At 41.8% G+C, this 20,236-nt stretch overlaps 1 protein-coding gene across 1 annotated transcript; it reads right to left on the minus strand.

Moving 5' to 3' along the window:
* Positions 1–9,029: 9,029 nt before the first annotated feature.
* Positions 9,030–19,407, minus strand: LOC118360586 (large neutral amino acids transporter small subunit 1-like). Its single transcript, XM_052482872.1, has 12 exons — positions 19,029–19,407; positions 16,964–17,355; positions 16,563–16,734; positions 16,044–16,169; positions 13,968–14,073; positions 13,539–13,583; positions 12,898–13,021; positions 12,601–12,704; positions 12,346–12,442; positions 11,837–11,986; positions 10,980–11,154; positions 9,030–10,433 (listed from the first exon to the last, which is right to left on the minus strand). Exons 1-12 carry the CDS (start codon positions 19,105–19,107, stop codon positions 10,324–10,326), a joined length of 1,680 nt encoding a protein of 559 aa, XP_052338832.1. The 5' UTR covers positions 19,108–19,407; the 3' UTR covers positions 9,030–10,323.
* Positions 19,408–20,236: the final 829 nt, after the last annotated feature.

The raw sequence follows: 20,236 nt of genomic DNA on the forward strand, positions 1-20,236 counted from the left end.
TTCCGGGTAGCCTCCGATAATAACACCGAGGAATATACTGATATGGTGACTGAGTTTATCAGGAAGTGCATAGGAGATGTTCTACCCACTGTGACTATTAAAACCTACCCTAACCAGAAATTGTGGATAGATGGCAGCATTCCCCCAAATGGAAAACGCAAACCACCGCATTTAACCATGACAAGGTGACTGGGAACATGGCAGAATAGTGTAGTTATTGTGTAGTTATGATTGCATGGCAATCAAACAGGCAAAACGGCAGTATAGAGACAAAGCGGTGTCCATATATTTATATATTCTTAATTCCATTCCTTTACATAGATTTGTGTGTATTGGGTATATGTTGTGAAATTGTTAGATATTACTTGTTAGATATTACTGCACTGTCGGAGCTAGAAACACAAGCATTTCACTACACCCACAATAACATCTGATAAACACGTGTATGTTATTTGATTTTAAAATGTTATTTTATTTGATTTATCATTCTCCATATACCTTATATTCCAATGCATCCAACATTATGCATGCCCACCATGGTATTGGGCAGCTATCTGCTATTTGAGAACTCATCTGGTTTAGAAATCGAACTCTTGTTTTTATTGCAGAGCACATTTTTCAACTGTTTTTGGAGAAGATTGTATTGCAAGTTATGCTATATGTGTAGCTATGCCATAAGTATAGGCTAATATGCATATGCAGCTGTTGGTTTTAAGCCTCCATTCTAGCATACACACATCTTTCTATCCACATGCCTTTATTTGGGTTACCATGCAAAGTATATGGATGTTTCTTTAAGCCTGCAGCTTAAACTTATATACTTATATACTTGAAATTAGACATATAAATATGCCAAAACATGATTCAACAATTTAATTCACTGAGAGATAGCTAACGAAAAACACAAATTAACATTTACAGTAGCTAGCTGGCTACTCTGTAACATTGGCTAGCTTTCAATACATTGGCTAAATGGTCAACGGAGTTACCTCTTCATATGATCAAGACCATTCGTATTGCATGCTGCATATTTCAAGTGCACTCGAAAACAGATATTTATGATATTTCAGTCTAGGACTCCGACCACAAAACCTGACTCAATAGGGGAGGGTCCGGGTGGGCATATATGATGGGTGACGCAGGGTGTCGGGGGCGGCTCCGGTGCATCGCCAGAAGCTCCGGACTGTGGGTTGACGCTGGAGGCCACGGACCGTGGATCGTCACCGGAGGCCCCGGACCATGGATTGTCGCCGGAGAAACCGGACCGTAGATCGTCGCAGGAGGCTCTGGACTGAGAACCCCTGCTGAAGGCTCCGGACCGCCAACCGTCAATGGAAGCTCCGGACCGCCGACCATCTCAGGAGGTTCCGGACTGTAGACCGTCTCAGGAGGTTCCGGACTGTGGACCGTCTCAGGAGGTTCTGGACTGAGAACTGTCGCCGGAAGCTCTGGACTGAGAACTGTCGCCGGAAGCTCTGGACTGAGAACTGTCGCCGGACGCTCTGGACTGTGGAGGTGCACTGGAGGCCTGATGCGTGGGACCGGTACAGGTGGCACCGGACTGACACGCACCTCAGGGCGAGTGCGGGGAGGAGGCACAGGACGTACTGGACTGTGGAGGCGCACTGGAGACTTGATGCGTGGGACCGGTACACGTGGCACCACGCTGATGACACGCACCTCAGGGCGAGTGCGGGGAGTAGGCACAGGACGCAGTGGACTGTGGAGGCGCAATGGAGGTCTGGAGTGCAGAGCTGGCACAACCCTTCCTGACTGGATGCTCACTCCAGCCCGGCAAGTGCTGGAAGCTAGCACAGGACGCACTGGGCTATGAAGGCGCACTGAGGATGCCGTGAGTAGAGCTGGCGCAGGATATCCTGGGCCGAAGAGACGCATGCTCACTCCAGCCTGGCAAGTGCGGGAAGCTAGCACAGGACGCACTGGACTGTGGAGGCGCACTGGAGGTCTAGAGCGCTGAGCAGGCACAATCCGTCCTGGCTGAATGCCCAATTTGGCACGGCAACTGCGGGGAGCTGGAACAGAACGCTCCGGGCTATGAATGCATACTGGAGACACCGTACGCATCACTGCATGACACGGTGCCTGACCAGTCACACGCTCCCCAGGTAAGCACAAGGAGTTGGCTGAGGTCTGAACCCTGACTCCGCCAATCTCCCTGTGTGCCACCCCCCAATATTTTTTTGCAGCTGCCTCTCGTGCTTGCTTCGTTGAGCTAACTCCTTGTATCGTCGCCATTCCGCTTTCGCTGCCTCTATCTCCTCCTTCAGACGGCGATACTCCCCGGCCTGCGTCCAGGGTCCGTTACCATCAAAATCTCCTCCCAAGTCCACTCCTCCTGTACACGCTGCTGGTCCATTTTTGGTGGGATCTTCTGTCACGATCGTCGTATGAGTGAGACCAAGGCGCAGCGTAGTATGCGTACATTCTCTTTTAATAAATGAAAATCCGAACAAAATCAACAAAATCAACGAACGAAACGTGAAGTTATACAAATAGTGCTGATAGGCAACTAAACATAGACAAGATACCACGAAACACAAAGGGGAAATGACTGCCTAAATATGATCCCCAATCAAAGACAACGATAAACAGCTGTCTCTGATTGGGAACCATATCAGGCCAACATAGAAATACAAAAAACCTAGATGACCCACCCAAGTCACTATCATGCCCCAACCACCACAGAGAATAAACAGCTTACTATGGTCAGGGCTTGACAGCCACTGACACATAATGTAGGTTGGGGTAAAGTGACTAGGCAACAGGATAGATATAGAGCAGTAGCAGCAGCATAAGTGATGAGTCAAAAGAGTTGGTGCAAAGGGGGGTATAGCGAAATTCTTGTGTTCCTAGCTCCAACAGTGCAGTAGTACATTATCTAACAATTCACAACAACACACAAATCTAAACGTAGATGTGTAAATGTTTAAATATTAGATATTAGTTCAAGGTCCTGTTGGCTCCAGAATTGGTGCAACGGTACCGCTTGCCGTGCGGTAGCAGAGAGAACAGTCTACGACTTGGGTGACTGGAGGGACATTTTTTTATGGCATTCCTCTGACACTGTCTGGTATAAAGGTCCTGGATAGGGATGTACTGGACCGTACACACTAACCTCTGTAGCGCCTTGCGGTTGCTATACCTAGCGCTGATGCAGACAGTCAAGATGCTCTCAATGATGCAGCTGTAGAACTTTGAGGATCTGCCAGCCAATGTTCAGTTTGACCGGGCGACCAGCTCTGAGAAGAGTTTTGGTGGTTCCAGACTTATACCATTTATACCACTGTGTTCTTGGGGACCTTCAATCCTGCAGAAATGTTTTGGTACCCTTCCCCAGATCTGTGCCTCGACACAATCCTATCTCAGAGCTCTAAGGACACTTCCTTCGACCTCATGGCTTGGTTTTTGCTCTGACATGCACTGTCAGCAGTGGGACCTTATATAGACAGGTGTGTGCCATTCCAAATCATGTCCAATCAATAGAATTTACAACAGGTGGACTCCAAGTTGTAGAAACATCTCAAGGATGATAAATGGAAACAGGATGCACCTGAGCTCAATTTCGAGTCTCATAGCAAAGGGTCTGAATACTAATGTAAATAAGGTACTTCTGTTTTTAACTTTTTATACATTTGCAAAAATTTCTGAAATTCCAGTTCTTGCTTTGTCATAATGGGGTATTGTGTGTAGATTAATTTTAGAATAAGTCTGTAAAGTAACATAATGTGAAAAAGTCAAGAGGTCTGAATACTTTCCGTGTGCACTCTTTTTACCACAATGCTGGACATTTCTCTCCTCTGTTTCATTAACAAAGCAAAAACAATAACAGAGGTGCTGGGAGTCAAAGGTGACACTGTTTCACCTTATGCGGATTCCAGCTTTAACCCATAAGAAGTCTTACTAAATAGTTAACCAAATAGCTACCCGGACTATCTATATTGACCCTCTTTGCACTAACTCTTTTGACTTATCACATATGCTGCTGCTATTGTGTATTATCTATCCTGTTGCCTACTCACTTTACCCCTACCTACTGTATATGTACATACTGTATCTACCTCAATTACCTCGTACCCCTGCACATTGACTTGGCTATATACACGGGGTACCAGTACCAAGTTACTCATTGTGTATTTATTCCTCATGTTATTATTATTATTATCATTATCATTATATGTTTCTCTCTGCATTATAGGGAAGGGGCCCGTAAAGTAAGCATTTCACTGTTAGTCTACACTTGTTGTTTACAAAGCATGTGACAAATAACATTTGACCGAGTTGACTACTTCAAAATGGTGAAAGTCCTAAATGGTGCAGGCCATGCTAAAATAGGCTTTGTGGCAAGTGCACCCTCTATCCAACTCTATGAACTGAGACAATCTTCCATCTTTTAATATGATCTTCAGTAGATCCGCGACTGGCTCCCAATCACAGAGGCAGCATCCTAATTTCCTTCCCTGGCGGATATGAACTCCTCACCCAGAACAGGCCTCAATCTTATCACCGTTTGGGAATCAATGAACACAGAGTTCATTGCGCCATGCCTTTGATACTAGCTTTGGAAATAAATCATCACAGAGACAATGACAAAACAGAGCATATTGCACGGAGTACTTGGTATCATGGTTGTATTCTGAGACCCTCATATAGGCAATATTCTTCTTTGGAGATGTTATCTTGTTGTTACCTAGTTGTGCCATGCTTTTTCATGATTTGGTGGGTTCCCTTATGCTCAGATAATGTGTTGTTGTCTGTATGCATCCAGTGGCTACTGAGTTCTGCAGTAGCTGACTTTGTTTCCCATGGAAGTTGTGCATAATAATACAAATCCTTATTTATTTGAAGTAATCAGATGCAATGAAGATGTTGACACATTGTTTTATCAAGAGTCTGATGCATTGCACCATCGTGCTTTAGTTTGTGCTTATTTCCAACATCACTCCCCAAATGGGTTTGAAAATTAGAATGAAAATACAATAAAGTCAGTGGCGTAGGGCAGTTTTGCTGGGCCCCCTCAAGGTTCGAGCAAAGCACATTTTACCATGAGGCTGAGAGAAAGTGTTGTTTTATAGGCCAGGGATTCTTGAAAGATGGGACAATCTCAACTTTTTCCCCACGAGTATTTGTCTTAATATTAGCAATATTTTAGATATATATTTTGAAAAACCAAAGTTTCAGCTATCACGCCATGTAAAGGAACAAACTCCAAATGAATTATAAAAATTAAAAAAACATAAAACGAACACTAACTGGATTTATGTCAACTCCGTCAGACACCATACAATTATCATCCAACAAGTGTTTAAAGGCCTTGTTTAAAGGATTGTTTAATTCTAACATTAGATTATTCAAATACTGTATGTAATACAAATCTCAAAACGTATTTTGTTTTGTTTTATAGCAATATTAAATGTTCCAGGGCAAATGTCTTTAGCCTTTTGGCATGTTTTTCTAGATTTAGAACCTAAAGCAAACATTATCCCTTAGCTCTAGCACAGCACAAACTTCAATTGTTTAAGCATTCTGTATGTCGCAGGTCAGTGATTAAAATGTTGTTTCAGAATATTGACAAAAAATGTATCTTAAGGGGGTTAGCCATCAGTGACGAGTTGATAACAGATACTCAAACACAGACGTATTTTTGCATCTAAAAATCTAAAGTTCAATACAAACATTTGTCAAATATGGAAAATCTGTCGCTGAAAAATCCCCAATAAAAACATAACCATTCTGTCAGATATTTTGACACTCAGATGGAGTTGACGTTAGACAGAAATCTAATGGAGTTAATGTTTCACGGAGTTGACAAATTATAATTTTTCTTCTTCATTCAAGTGGTTTGCACAGTAAGCAATTTATTCTTTCCCACAGTTGCTTTATGACTCTAAACGTAATGAAACATTTGAACCAAAATTCATATTCTATCATAATCTACCAAGCAGAAGGAATTGAAAGTTTATGGTTGTGACTGACCATGGTGATTCCAATATTGTTTGTTTAAATCTATCAAAAGTAGAAAACTTTACAGACCATTAGTGGTCTTGTAGAACTACAGTACACGTATTGAGGACATGAATAAGGCGTCCTTATGGTATAGCTGACCCTGCTCGTTCTTGATGAAGTTTATATCCATTAGTTAATATCCATTATTGCCTGTTTTTAGAATTTGAAACGTTTTTTGTAACGTTTAAAATGTGGATGCTTTGCTCCAGACAAGGGCATTTCCAGGCATAGAGCCGACATAGAACTTAATAATATTGAAAGTATTTGGAAAATTCCCACAACTAATATTTTCCTTATAAAATTGTACTGCTTGAAAATGATGATCAAGAGTCGCTGAGCTAATTTCTTGCTATTCTAGACACATTTTTTTCACGGGGCTTCTGAGTTCCCCTGTGGGGCGTGTGCTATGCCAGTGAGTAAAATATGAAATGTGTGAACAATAATGTGTTTCTTAATTTCACCTCAAAGACACAGACCATTTGAACAAAAATAGTTTAATGGTAGATGTACCCGCTATGGTCACTGACATATAAGTTACAATAGCTGACAGCGATACAATTGTTTCTTCCAATTCAAATAACAAATAAGTATTTTACCATAACATTAAATACAATTAAAGACTTTATAGTACATAATACGCAAGACTTTGTACACACCTGAACTGTGTTGTGCGATACATTTTAGGCCACAAAATTTTGGAAGGTGCCCCAAGAGTTTCTCCCTCATGCTGCCAATCATGAATATACTCTGACAAGACACAAATATATCAGTAATCTATTTAAACTTCCCTATTCCTTATACTTCATTATTTACTCTTTCTGTAAACTCTTCCTGGTCCGATTCGTTAATAATTTTCCTGTAAACTCTATTCCCTCTGTGCCTGTCGAGCTTCTTCACAGTTTGTACTTTCTGTAACTCCAGTGACTTACTGTGCTCTTGACCTATTGCTCCTACTTCCCAAGCCACTCAATAATCAAATGGGGGGAAATGATATTTTATAATAATAGGAGCAGTTAACATTCTATACTTCATCGTGTCCATAATTCAGTAACATGTACATGTTTGTGCTAATATTTTGTGCTGAAGGCCCTCCAGAATTTCATTTAGGTTATTATTTTTTTTTTTTTTGTCTTTTGGCTTGAACTGGTCTGGCTTGGGGTGAGACAAGGTTTGGACTGGGGTAGGGACAGCTGGTCTTAGATCTGCGCTTACAGCAATCGCTCCTTCAAAAGAGAAAAGACCCTCCAATATCCACTTACGATGCTCACAACATTAATTCTGGACTGACATGACAAAGATATACATCAGTTGCGAAATAGTCATGCTAGCTCAATGTGGACATCAGACATCTGGCATGGTATCTGATGAGTACAAACAATACAAAACATTGATACAAATGTCTTCACCGAATACAATGGTTAAAAAATGTATGGTAGAAAGTTGAGACACAAGAAGTTGGTTGACTGGCTTGATGCCATATTCACAACTGCTTGTATCGAATAACATAAAACAATGCTTACAACAATATCATGAAGGCATGGTTTGACATAGGAACTGAGAAGTAACAGGGCATTGAGTATCAATACAAGCAACTGACCTGTGTAACAATAACCTTAAGGCAACACATCAGAATACAACACGGAAGAAATCCACTAATGTGCTTCAAATAGTGCTCTGCCGATTCAATTTGAAAAGGTTTCAAAGTGAATTTGAGTATGGGAAATGACTATGTGTTCCAAACATCGCATTTTAAACTGGTTGTAGCAATACAGTGCACAAATAAATCATGTTAACATTACATAACGGACATTACACTCCAAAATCAAGGGACAGAATGTACTGTATGAGTTACCTGAATCAATTGATGTGTTTCTCATAGATGGATGGCCATTGTTCAATCACATTAAGTGAGCACTAGATCAGGGGTGTCAAACATACGGCCCGCGGGCCGGAACCGGCCCTCAATGAGGTTCGATCAGGCCCGCAGGATAATTTGAAAGTGGAAAAAATGCATAAAAGACATGGAATTAATATTTTTAATTCGCTGCAATTCATGGATTATCCGCTAAGGGGAGCACTCTTTCCATCAGAGTAGAAGACAAGCCGCATCACTGAGACAGACTGAAAACAGCAGACGGTATCAATGCGCCATCTGCTGCTTGTTACGACGTTGTTAATACCTTGGTCTCTACCTCTCCGCTACACCCTCATTAGCCAAAATGTCGTTATCCAAACGGAGAAAAGTAGATAAGGAGTGTAGAATTTTCAAAGAAAAATGGACCACGTCCTATTTATTTACAGAGATGCACGGAAAACCTTTGTGCTTGGTGTGTTTGCAACAAGTTTCGGTATTGAAGGAATATAATATTACTGTGGTGATTTAAAAAATGTGCACTTTAATGTTAGTCAGCAGCTTCAAAACAAAAGTTGTGTGATGGAATTCTACTGTTCATACAACTCCATACATTTTCAGTATGTATTGTATGTGTATGTATGTTTCATGTATGAAGTTTACAGATTTACAGGACAGGCGAACACTTTCTTCATTACACATTTAAAATCACTCTCCTTAGTTTGTAAGGTGTACGCAGGGATTACATTTAGATTTTATATGCGTATGTGTAAGTGGTTTAAAAAGTCCTTTCTTTAAAAGTCTCATTTAATCTTAAAGTGCATTACTATATTTTTCAGTACCAATTAAAGTTTTGTGCCTTTGTACAATCAGTGGGATCAGTTGCAATGCATATTTGTGAATGATAAAAGTAAATTGCACATTTGTCTAAGGAAATATGAGGTGTTTCATGAAATGTTTTGTAAAAGGATAGTTCATTAAATTTCAATATTTTCCTAATGTTCTTGTGCTTCTTTACACCAAAACAAAGGAAAGACATGATATTTTGGTTATTTATAGCAGAGTATGGTATAATTTTAATGGTCCGCCCACTTGACATCTCCCTAGGCCGTATGTGGCCCACGATGCGAAATGAGTTTGACACCCTGCACTAGATGGTTCATTCAAATACACTGAGTTAAATACATACCTTCAGTTAAAGTGGGGTTAATAAATCATTTAAATCAAAAGTTAAATACATACACTACTACAAAAGTTTTAGAACACGTACTCATTCAAGGTTTATTCTTTTTTTTTTTTTAAACTATTTTCTACATTGTATTTTAAGAGTGAAGACATCAAAACTATGAAATAACACCAAGGAAACATGTAGTAACCAAAAAAGCGTTTAACAAATGAAAATAAATGTTATTTTTGAGATTGAGATGATTTTTGAGATGATCTATGCATGTGTATTTCCCACCATAAAGCATGGAGGAGGAGGTGTTATGGTGTGGGGGTGCTTTGCTGGTGACACTGTCTGTGATTTATTTCGAATTCACACTAAACCAGCATGGCTACCACAGCATTCTGCAACGATACGCCATCCCATCTGGTTTGGGCTTAGTGGGACTATCATTTGTTTTTCAACAGGACAATTACCCAACACACCTCCAGGTTGTTTAATGGCTATTTTACCAAGAAGGAGAGTGATGGAGTGCTGCATCAGATGACCTGAACGTCACAATCCCCCGATTCAACCAAATTGAGATGGTTTGGGATGAGTTGGACCACAGAGTGAAGGAAAAGAAGCCAACCAGTGCTCAGCATATGTGGGAACTCTTTCAAGACTGTTGGGAAAGCTGGTTGAGAGAATGCCAATCGTTTTGCAAAGCTTTTATCATTGCAAAGGGTGGCTATTTGAAGAATCTCAAATATAAAATATATTTTGATTTGTTTAACACTTTTTTGGTTACTATGGGATTCCATGTTATGTTATAGTAAAAACAAAGAAAATCCCTTGAATGAGTAGGTGTTCTAAAACTTTTGACCGGTAGTGTAGTTATCTAGATTTGGATGATTGTCTGAGGAGCATACCAAAACTTGATGAAAATATGACTATTTTGTCTGTTTCCTGACTCCTCTTTTTGTTAGCTTAATCCAGGTCTATTGAATACTGAAGAACAAAATAGGTTAAAAAAATCATATACAAAAGGTTAGGTAAGATAAAATGTGAGGATGTTTGAAGTACTCTATACGACTGGAAAGTGGAATAACTGGAATTGAATTACTGGAGAGAGTACAAAGGGATGATACAGTATGAAAATGCATGTAAAATACAAAATATGTACACTGAAGCATACATATAAACCCTATATGTATTAACCCTATGTTACCAAGAGTCATGGAACTCTGTCACAAAAGCAATAATGAGTGTAAACATGTAATTTTCCAACTAATAGATTGACTCAGTCATCCTTTGTTGTTTCGACTTCTTCAGCTACTTCGACTGATTCCTTCTCTTCCCGCTCTTCTGGAACAGACATAAAAATCTTCTGGCAGAACAGAGTAAAGATCTCTGAGGAAAGAAAACAGCCATTTCGCATTATTTCTTTTTTAGTTGTCTTTAACACTCCGAAGGACACATTTCATTTGCACCAATGGAAAGTTTGCACCATTTTTAGAAGCATATGTGTAACTATTTAAAATTCAATGTTTTTTTTAATGTTTTTTCTTCCTTTAAACCTCTTTACTTTTTGTTTTATATAATTTTTGGGAAAAGATGGAATGTTTTTATCTGAGTAAAAATAAGTAAATCGGTTGGAAACCAATTTAACTGGATGTTAACCTTAGACACAAAACAGTTTGCGAAGTGCAAAAACAGAAATGGCTGCTAATGGTAATATCATATAACCAGTCACAAATGTATCTCCAGCCTTGACAACCCATTACATAAAGGCCTAGTTCACACTCAAGCAATTGATGTATAATGACACATTTGACACATCAGGAGTGATACATTGTGATTTATGAGTTTGCCTCCACATACAGTAAGTACATCAGTGGTGCTACCCACATTTGAACTAAGCCAGTAACAGTAACAGAAACCACATGACCAGCTCACCTAGGATCTTCTTTACAACGTGGGGCTTCTTCCACTTGTACCCCAGGAGATAGGCGGGGATACCAGTGAGGATGATCCCGCTGCCTATCAGGCACTCAAAGGGAGCTGCCCAGAAGGACACCACGATCATAAAGACACAGCCCAGCACAAACACCACAGGGACCACCAACCAAATCTGCCAGGGAAAATTAGATTCATGTACACAAACCCAACGGTTACAGGATGGAACTAAAAGAAACTCGGCTTCATATCACTTCAATCGTGCTATCTTGTTGCATGGAAAACATTATTTTTTACTTTCTCCGGTTACTCATTTGAATTGTAACGTTTTGGGTCACCCAACTAAATTCACATAGAAATGTGAGTTATAGATCTGTCATTCTCATTGAAAGCAAGTCTAAGAAGCAGTGGATCTGTTCTATGTGGGCTATTTCTCTGCTTCCCTTTCTTAAGTTTTTTTTTTTTTGTACACCAGCTTCAAACTGCTAAAAATACAATGTTTTTAGTTATGGAAAATATATTTCACAGCAGTTTAGATGCTACACTTATTCTCTTGTCGCATAAATTAAAATTAAGCAATCTATTTGAATTTTACCAAACAGGAAATGGTAGAGCAATTTCAACATAGTGCATCTTTAAGTAGGCCGTTTTATCGTCTTAAAATACATCCATCCTTTCTCACTTCCTTAAAGTAATCACTGATCTGACATGACATGTAAGTAACTGCTGAAAGCAATGCATAGGACATCTGGTGTACACCAATCCAGACATATCAGATCAGTGATTAATTCAAGGAAGGGATAAAGGAAGGATGCATTTGAAGAGTTTTCAAACAGGTCTTATTACAGTAACAGTACCTTGATGGGTCTCCTGAGCTCTGGCTTGGTCCAGCGGAGCCACAGCAAGCCGGCAATGGCCATGCCCACACACAGCCAGGTGAAGAAGCTGAACAGGTTGATGACCGAGAAGATGTCCTTGGACAAGGCATACAGCATGGACAGGAAACACTGCAGGGAGACATTTGGCTGATGCATTAAACCTAATCTATAGTCAAATTGTGGGGTAGGTAATTGCATTCTTGCATTCTTGCGTTGACTATAAATTTGCCTTTTTTTCTGTAAAACATTACCATGACACTTTTTTTTAAAGACAATAAAAAATGCATTGCGATGGGAATAACTGCTATTTGGTTACTATGTAAAATGTTGTGATGTACTGTATTTACCAACTAATGATCTATGCCAGATTGATTTGAGTTGATGACTCTGATTTTAGCCTTGCCCAATTGTGAGTTCTCAAATTGGATCTCAAAATTTGAAACCAATTTACATTTTAAACCAATTTAGGGACCAATGGCAGGACTCACCGTGAAAATGAGGGAGGGCACTGGAGTGAAGAGGTCAGTGTGGACCAATCCCAGTGCAGCAGGGAGCTGACCCTCTCGAGCGCCAGCATAAAACAGCCTATGAGACAGACAGGCAAACCCTCATAATTGAGCATTTTGATACAATCTCCAGCCTTTAATTAAAGTATCAAATGACTAGATTAAACACACACAACCACACACACAGATCTACACACACTCTTTGCAGAGTTATCTGTGTGTAGAACAGATACAGACCGTGCCGAGGTGAACAGGCTTCCGTTGACCGCTCCGAAGCAGGACAGCCCCACAAAGACAGGGATGAGCCAGGACATCACACCAAGATGGTACTCCCCAAAGATCTGTAATGGGAAAGGGTTACCATTCAATACGCCAATTCACATTCAATCTTTTTATCTTTGCTATTATTATGCTGTCCCCTGTTGCCTTTTTGTTAGCAAAATAAACGACAGGCACATTATGAATGAAAAAGGGAATATCAGTGCACTGTTTTCCTGCTCCCAAAACATGATGTTTTAATAAAGCCATCCTTACCACAGCTACTGCCTCGGACTCGACCATCACACTCGGGGGGATAGTGGTGAAGTAGGCCAGATTGGTCAGTACGTACACCACAGTCACAATGGGCATGGAGATAATGATGGACAGTGGCAGGTTTCTGGAATCAAGGTCAAAGGTCATCAATGACAGATGATGTCATGGAGAAGCGCTCATAATGTGTCAGCCAATCCAATCTGAGGTTATTTGAGTCAACTGTATTTATGTTTCATTTCATGCAATTTCATGACTGTATTCAATGTGATTATTCTATTGTTAAATTGTATGAATGTGATATTTGAAAAATATTGTATATAAGATTACTAGTACTGTGAATTTCCTGCTATCTGAAATGTCATGATCTGTCATTATCACATTGAAAAACACCCTTGTGTAGTCAATCGAGGGCAATTAAGCACAATCAAAATGTTAGGACACATGTTACACATAGTGATAGACATATTTACAGGGTAGTTGTGGTAACTCTGTACAATCCTCAATAAAACCTTCACAACACATAACCCACTGAGCACACACTGGTTTAATCAACGTTGTTTCCACGTCATTTCAATTCAATTACATTAAACCAACGTGGAATAGACATTGAGATTTGACGTCTGTGCCCAGTGGGAAGTCACCTCTCTGGATTGATCATTTCCTCTGTCACGTAATTCAGGTAATTCCTAAAGGAGAGGAAACAGAATATGACGCATTATATAGTACAACAACATTTTATAAAAAAGTATAATATTAGATTATTAAATCAGATTAGTAGCATAACATCAACCTTCTACAGTCTGCAAAACTGGAATTACATTCATAGTATATAAGAAGCATCCTATATGATCAGATCATCTTTATTGGTTGATGAAAGTCAGATGACAAAACCAGGGTCGTATTCACTGGGCACAAAACAGAAGAAAACGGAAGCACACTATTTAAAATTGTCCAATAAGAAGCGCTTGTTTACGCTTTCCATTGCATAACATTTTGAAACATTTTACTATGTTGTAACCTAATACGACTTGGGTGTAAACATGCCCTAAGTTGTATTGCGAAGGCCTTACCAGCCACCAAAAGCAAAGAGTCCACTGTATAGAGCCAACACAATGTTGTCGACTCCCCATTTGCTGCCTTCAAACGCCAGTTCTGGTGTCAGGTATGGCACATCACCTGTTTAGACAGACAAGAGAGGAGCATTGATATCACTGCTTGGCAAAAGGGACTGACTCCAACAAACTGAGAATATAAACAGTACAGCACGAATGTTTGCTGCATGGAATATGGTAGATACACACACACACACACACATGTCCACACACACACACAAAGAACATCAACTAAAAAAATCACAATTGTTGCAGTGATTTGGCCCAATATATTTTGCCGTTGCACACCTGCTACACTCTTAGAAAAAAGGGTTCTTCGGCTGTCCCTTTTGAGTTCCAGGTAGAACAGTCTGTGAAAAAAGTTCTACATGGTACCCAAAAGGGTTCTTCCTGGAACCAAAACAGTTCTACGTGGAACCAAAAAGGGTTCTTCAAATGGTTCTCCTATGGGGACAGCTGATGAACCCTTTTAAGTTTCAGATAGCGTATTTTTCCCCCCGAAGACTGTATGTGTGACTATGTTTGACTGAAAGACATGACATTTTGAGAAATGAATGAAAGAAAATATATTTTCTTTGACACCGGCTGCACCCCCCAAACGCCTAACCCTGGGTTAGTCCGTCTGCCATTGATGCACTGAAAACATCATGTTTGGCAGTTGACATTTCAACATGAGGAGGGAGACCTTTTCGATGATAAGAAACATCTATCCACTCAATTATTCACACAAGGTCCAGTCCAGTGTTGAGCCTACTATAGAGGCCTACATCAGCGAGGGAAGATGCTGTCAGGATCGACTTTATTTTGTGATAAAGAAGAAGGTTGTTTTCTACTCCACTGCCTTGTCTACCGCTTCATTTCAGGTGTAAATGGCATGGCTTCCATTACTTGGAATAGATTTGGAGCATTGCCTGGTCCATGTGTTATATCAACTCTGCTTTGCATACTGTACATATGTTTCCCTCTCTCTCTCTCTCTCTCTCTCTCTGTGTCTCTCTCTCTCTCTCTCTCTCTCTCTCTCTCTCTCTCTCTCTCTGTCTCTGTCTCTGTCTCTGTCTCTGTCTCTGTCTCTGTCTCTGTCTCTGTCTGTCTCTGTCTCTGTCTCTCTCTGTCTCTCTCTCTCTCTCTGTCTCTGTCTCTGTCTCTGTCTCTGTCTCTCTCTGTCTCTGTCTCTCTCTCTTGTCCCTGAACAAGCAGGAGGGCGCATACCAATGAAGCATTTGGTCCTTATTGTCCATGTTGGAATATATTGACATCATCTGTAGAGGCAAACAATGAGACTCTTATGAGTTGTGGATATTCGTGGTCATCCTACATCAAAGGCACATTTAAAATAAGATCAAAAGGGTGTTACAACACAGCAAAATGGCAATCTCATCAAGATTTTGGACCAATTCTGGTCCTATCTTTCCTACTCTGAGTTTAAAAAATAATCATGAATGATATTTTCCCTCTGTCTTTCTCTTCAACTTTATCATCTGCATAAGAAGAAGATGCTAGAGAGAGGAACCTGAAAAAACAGACAGACACCTCTCAGTTTCAGATGGCAGTGTTTTCGTATTTCCCCCTGTCCTCCTCTCTAGACTTCAGAATCTAAAAAGCACAGCACGACAAGCTCACCGCCTAGTTTCCATGGCAACCCTACATGCAGCACCATGTTAGCCGGCCTGGCAGCGGGACCAGATGTAGTGCGAAGAAAAAGATGGCTGCACATTATATCTCTCGGACGGGTGGGTTGTTTTTACATACAAAGCTATTTTGCTCTGAATTCATGAGGTGGGTGCAGATAGCGTACCTTTACAGCAGATAGGTCTATGAACATATTACAATAGAAATATCAAAATCAATTTTAGCTTTACTTTGGTATTTTATAAAGACATTGTTGGTGAAAACCCAGATGAATAAAGTACATGTAACTAGCTAAGCCGTGGCAAAATACCTTTAACAAGCACTAACCTATAGACAGGAGGAGAGTGTGTGTCAAACGCGTGTCAGACGTACCCACACATACACCAGTACATGTGTGAACCTTACCTGTACCGATCTGAATGAAACCGAAAACGATGATTATGATCAGGGCCAGGAGCTTTGACGCAGTGAACAAGTCCTGGACCTTGGTGGCAGCCCGCACGCTGATGCAGTTCACAAAGGTCAATGATGCTGAGGGAGGGAAGCGCAAGGGAGAACATCATTGCACCTCTTAAAGCTAAATTGCATATGTTTTTCTTTATTTTATTTCATTCGTGCCATTTGTTATTTTAGAAAATAAATAGAAGTGAGAGAAGATCAGTGGGGAAAAAAGGTCCCTTAACAGCTGGGAGAGTCCAAAATAAGACAAAAAGGAGGCCTGTGTATTGCAGCAATAATACTGTAGTGAATACAGATTTAGCTGTAACAAATATATACTCAAGCAGCTGGCTGAGAAAGACCTGATTGGTCAATGTGTGTTACAGTTTGTGTCAGTATTTGTATATAGTTCACTACATATAAAAAAGTATTATCTCTGCAATGTACAGGCCACCCGATTCTGGTGGCAGTGCTGGTTATACTCACTGAGGCAGAGGCAAGCGATGAGCTTGGCGGCGCTGTCAGGCACACTGCAGTTTGGGTAGAGGGGCTTGAGCAGGTAGGTGGCAAACACCAGCGACACCACGTACTGGGAGGATGGCCTGATGATCAGCATCTCCACCCACAGCTTGAGGAAGGCGGCCAGCTCGCCGTACACCTACAATACAATACAGTACAACTTTTTTAATCCATTTGTGAACAACAGAGATTTGGCTTCTGCATATCTCAACCGCTTCAGATGCAGTAGCACACACACACACACACACACACACACACACACACACACACACACACACACACACACACACACACACACACACACACACACACACACACACACACACACACACACACACACACACACACACACACACACACACACGTACCTCCAGGATGTAGGTGTAGTCTCCACCCGACTTGGTGATGGTGGTGCCCAGCTCGGCGTAGCACAGGGCGCCCATGGTGGACACCACACCGCACACGGCCCACACCACCAGCGACAGACCGGCCGAGCCAGCCTCCTTTACCACCCCTGTGGGCGTGATGAAGATGCCCGAGCCGATGATGGTGCCGATGATCATGCCCACGCCATTGAAGAGCGTGATGCTGCGCTTCAGCTCGATCTTGCCGCCTGCTGCCTTGGCTGGGGAGGAGGCATCTGCAGTAGGGGTGGTGGCTGCCACGGTGCCTGTGTCGGTAATGGTGGATTGGGACGGAGGCTTGGATGGATGCTTGTCCGGTGAAGGAGGCTTGTCTGGGTTGTCAGGAACCGCCTCAGCTGCAGGTGGAGGAAAAGGGTGTAGGAGGAAGGGGGAATAGAGGAGAGTTCACGAGAAGAGATTGTTGGCACACTGATAGTCCAGGAGTAGCACATGGACTTTACATGCCCCTGTATTGTAAATAGACTGAAGGCTATGCCATAAAGGGTTCAATTCTCGGGCCGACTCTTTTCTCTGTATATATCAATGATGTTGCTCTTGCTGCGGGCGATGCTATGCAGACGGGCCCGTCATTGGACACTGTGCTATCCAACCTCCAAACGAGCTTCAATGCCATACAGCACTCCTTCCGTGGCCTCCAACTGCTCCTAAACGCGAGTAAAACCAAATGCCTTTTTCGGCCTGGCATGGACTAGCATCACCACCCTGGATGGTTCCAACCTTGAATATGTGGACATCTATAAGTACCTAGGTGTCTGGCTAGACTGCAAACTCTCCTTCCAGACTCACATCAAACATCTCCAATCAAAAATCAAATCCAGAGTGCTTGTCTATTCCGCAACAAAGCCTCCTTCACTCTACCCTAGTAAAACTGACTATCCTACCGATCCTCGACTTCGGCGATGTCATCTACAAATGGCTTCCAACACTCTACTCAGCAAACTGGATGCAGTCTATCACAGTGCCATCCGTTTTGTCACTAAAGCACCTTATACCACCCACCACTGCGATGTATGCTAGTCGGCTGGCCCTCACTACATATTCGTCGCCAGACCCACTGGCTCCAGGTCATCTACAAGTCCATGCTAGGTAAAGCTCCGCCTTATCTCAGTTCACTGGTCACGATGGCAACACCCATCCGTAGCACGCGCTCCAGCAGGTGTATCTCACTGATCATCCCTAAAAAGTTCCAGTACTCTGCTGCCTGTGACTGGAAGGTAAAATCGCTGAAGTTGGAGACTTTTATCTCCCTCACCAACTTCAAACATCAGCTATCCGACTAACCGATTGCTGCAGCTGTACATAGTCTATTGGTAAATAGCTCACCCTTTTTCACCTACCTCATTCCCATACTGTTTTTATACTGTTTTTATTTATTTACTTTTCTGCTCTTTTGCACACCAATATCTCTACCTGTACATGCCCATCTGATCATTTATCACCAGTGTTAATCTGCAAAATTGTAAACCTCCTCATGCCTTTTGACTGTATATAGGCTATTGCCATCCATGTGTAAGTTGTCTGTTCACAATGCTTTATCTTGCCAGGGATGCAAATGAGAACTTGTTCTCAACAGCCTACCATGAGGATGCAAGCAGCATGGGGGGGGTCATAACATATCCCTGCAAGGAATCACATTATATTAGAAAACCCTAGCTGACCCCCATACCACCTCACTGAGTAATAGCCTGATAGCTGTGCATGACAAATACATATATATATATATCCATAAATGCATGCTTCCACTGCTGCACCAGATCATGCAGCAGCCTATGAGCGACTGATGCAACCCTGCACCATGTGGTGTCTAGGCTAGGCTAGGCGTGTGTGTGTGTGTGTGTGTGTGTGTGTGTGTGTGTGTGTGTGTGTGTGTGTGTGTGTGTGTGTGTGTGTGTGTGTGTGTGTGTGTGTGTGTGTGTGTGTGTGTGTGTGTGTGTGTGTGTGTGTGTGTGTGTGTGTGTGTGTGTGTGTGTGTGTGTGTGTGTGTGTTATTCTGTAGCGGTGTACCTACCCTCCATCTTCTCCTGGCCCTCGGCTGCCTTCTTCAAGCTCTCCAGGCTGCTCTGTGATTTCAGCTCTGGCTCTGCCATCCTGTCTTCCTTTAGCCCCCTTCTCTCCTTTTCCTTCCTTTCTTTTTTCTCTCTTCCTCCTCCCTACGCTTCCCCTCAACTGTCTCTCACTCTCTCTGTCTTTCTCACACCTCTCTTTCTCTACTCCGATGTCTACCTCCTTCTTTTACCCTCACACGCTCTCTCTCTCATACACTCTGTCTCTCTCTCGCTCTCTCCCTCTATCTCTATCTCTCATCCCCTTTCTCTCCCTCTCGCCAGTGTGATACTGTAGTGCAGGAGAGGAGGCAGCAGACCTAGTGTGGTGCTTGATGTGGTGATAGTGATGCTGCTACCTAGCCTACGCCCACTTATGATGAATGATGGGAGAGATAGAGAGCTCAGCTCAGAGAGGGTGGAACTAGGTCATTGTCAGCTTTTGGGCTGTGTGTGTGTGCGTGCGTGCATGCAGTGTGGCTATGTACTTTGATGCGAGCGTGACACATGGACAAAGGATGCAAAAGCTACGGCACTCCATCTAGTGGCCATGATGGGAAAATCCAATGTCTTTGTTCTCTCTCCCTTGCTGAAAGATTATTGGGGGAAATAGAATGGTTCAAATAGAGTGGATGAACATTTATTTGATGGAGTATAAAGCTTAAGAAAGCACTGTCCAAATACATACAGGGAGCTACTGTATTTCCCTTGGGGTACAATCCTTGCTTCTTACTCTTTGACCCACCTAACCAATGACTACAAGGGATATGGAGGTAACCAAACATTTTAACCCCTAATAATATATGGATACGTGTGATGATTGAATGTGACATTGAAACCTTGGCTGTCATATTCTGAGTCATCACCATATATACAAGCTGTGTGTGTTTTACTTATCTCCACTAGATGGCAGTATAACATATGCATTCACCTAGATAACCTGATTATGCTGGTCATTTCTGTTTTGCTACATCCAAGCTGGCCGCACAAGTATGTTTTCACCAATGGTGCATTTTCATAAAAGTGCATTCTGAGAATGAGCCCCGTTCTGTTCATGCGCTAGTATTACTTGCATTTCTATCGCACTGACAAAGGAGACTCGTGAGAACCAAGCTCCGTCCCATGGAACATCTTAGCCACAAATGGTAACGCACAAGCCGGGTAACTGCGAACC

The sequence above is a fragment of the Oncorhynchus keta genome, chromosome 28 (assembly GCF_023373465.1).
Source record: "Oncorhynchus keta strain PuntledgeMale-10-30-2019 chromosome 28, Oket_V2, whole genome shotgun sequence".
NCBI classification, from domain to species: domain Eukaryota; kingdom Metazoa; phylum Chordata; class Actinopteri; order Salmoniformes; family Salmonidae; genus Oncorhynchus; species Oncorhynchus keta.

What these genes read in the sequence shown, in the direction of transcription:
- LOC118360586 (XM_052482872.1), bottom strand. Translation starts at nt 19,107, where the DNA reads ATGGCAGAGCCAGAGCTGAAATCACAGAGCAGCCTGGAGAGCTTGAAG. An exon ending in CATCGCTTGCCTCTGCCTCA is followed by an intron (nt 16,170 to 16,562) that starts GTGAGTATAACC and finishes TCCCTCCCTCAG; the next exon opens with CATCATTGACCTTTGTGAAC. An exon ending in CTCTTTGCTTTTGGTGGCTG is followed by an intron (nt 13,584 to 13,967) that starts GTAAGGCCTTCG and finishes CCTCTCCTTTAG; the next exon opens with GAATTACCTGAATTACGTGA.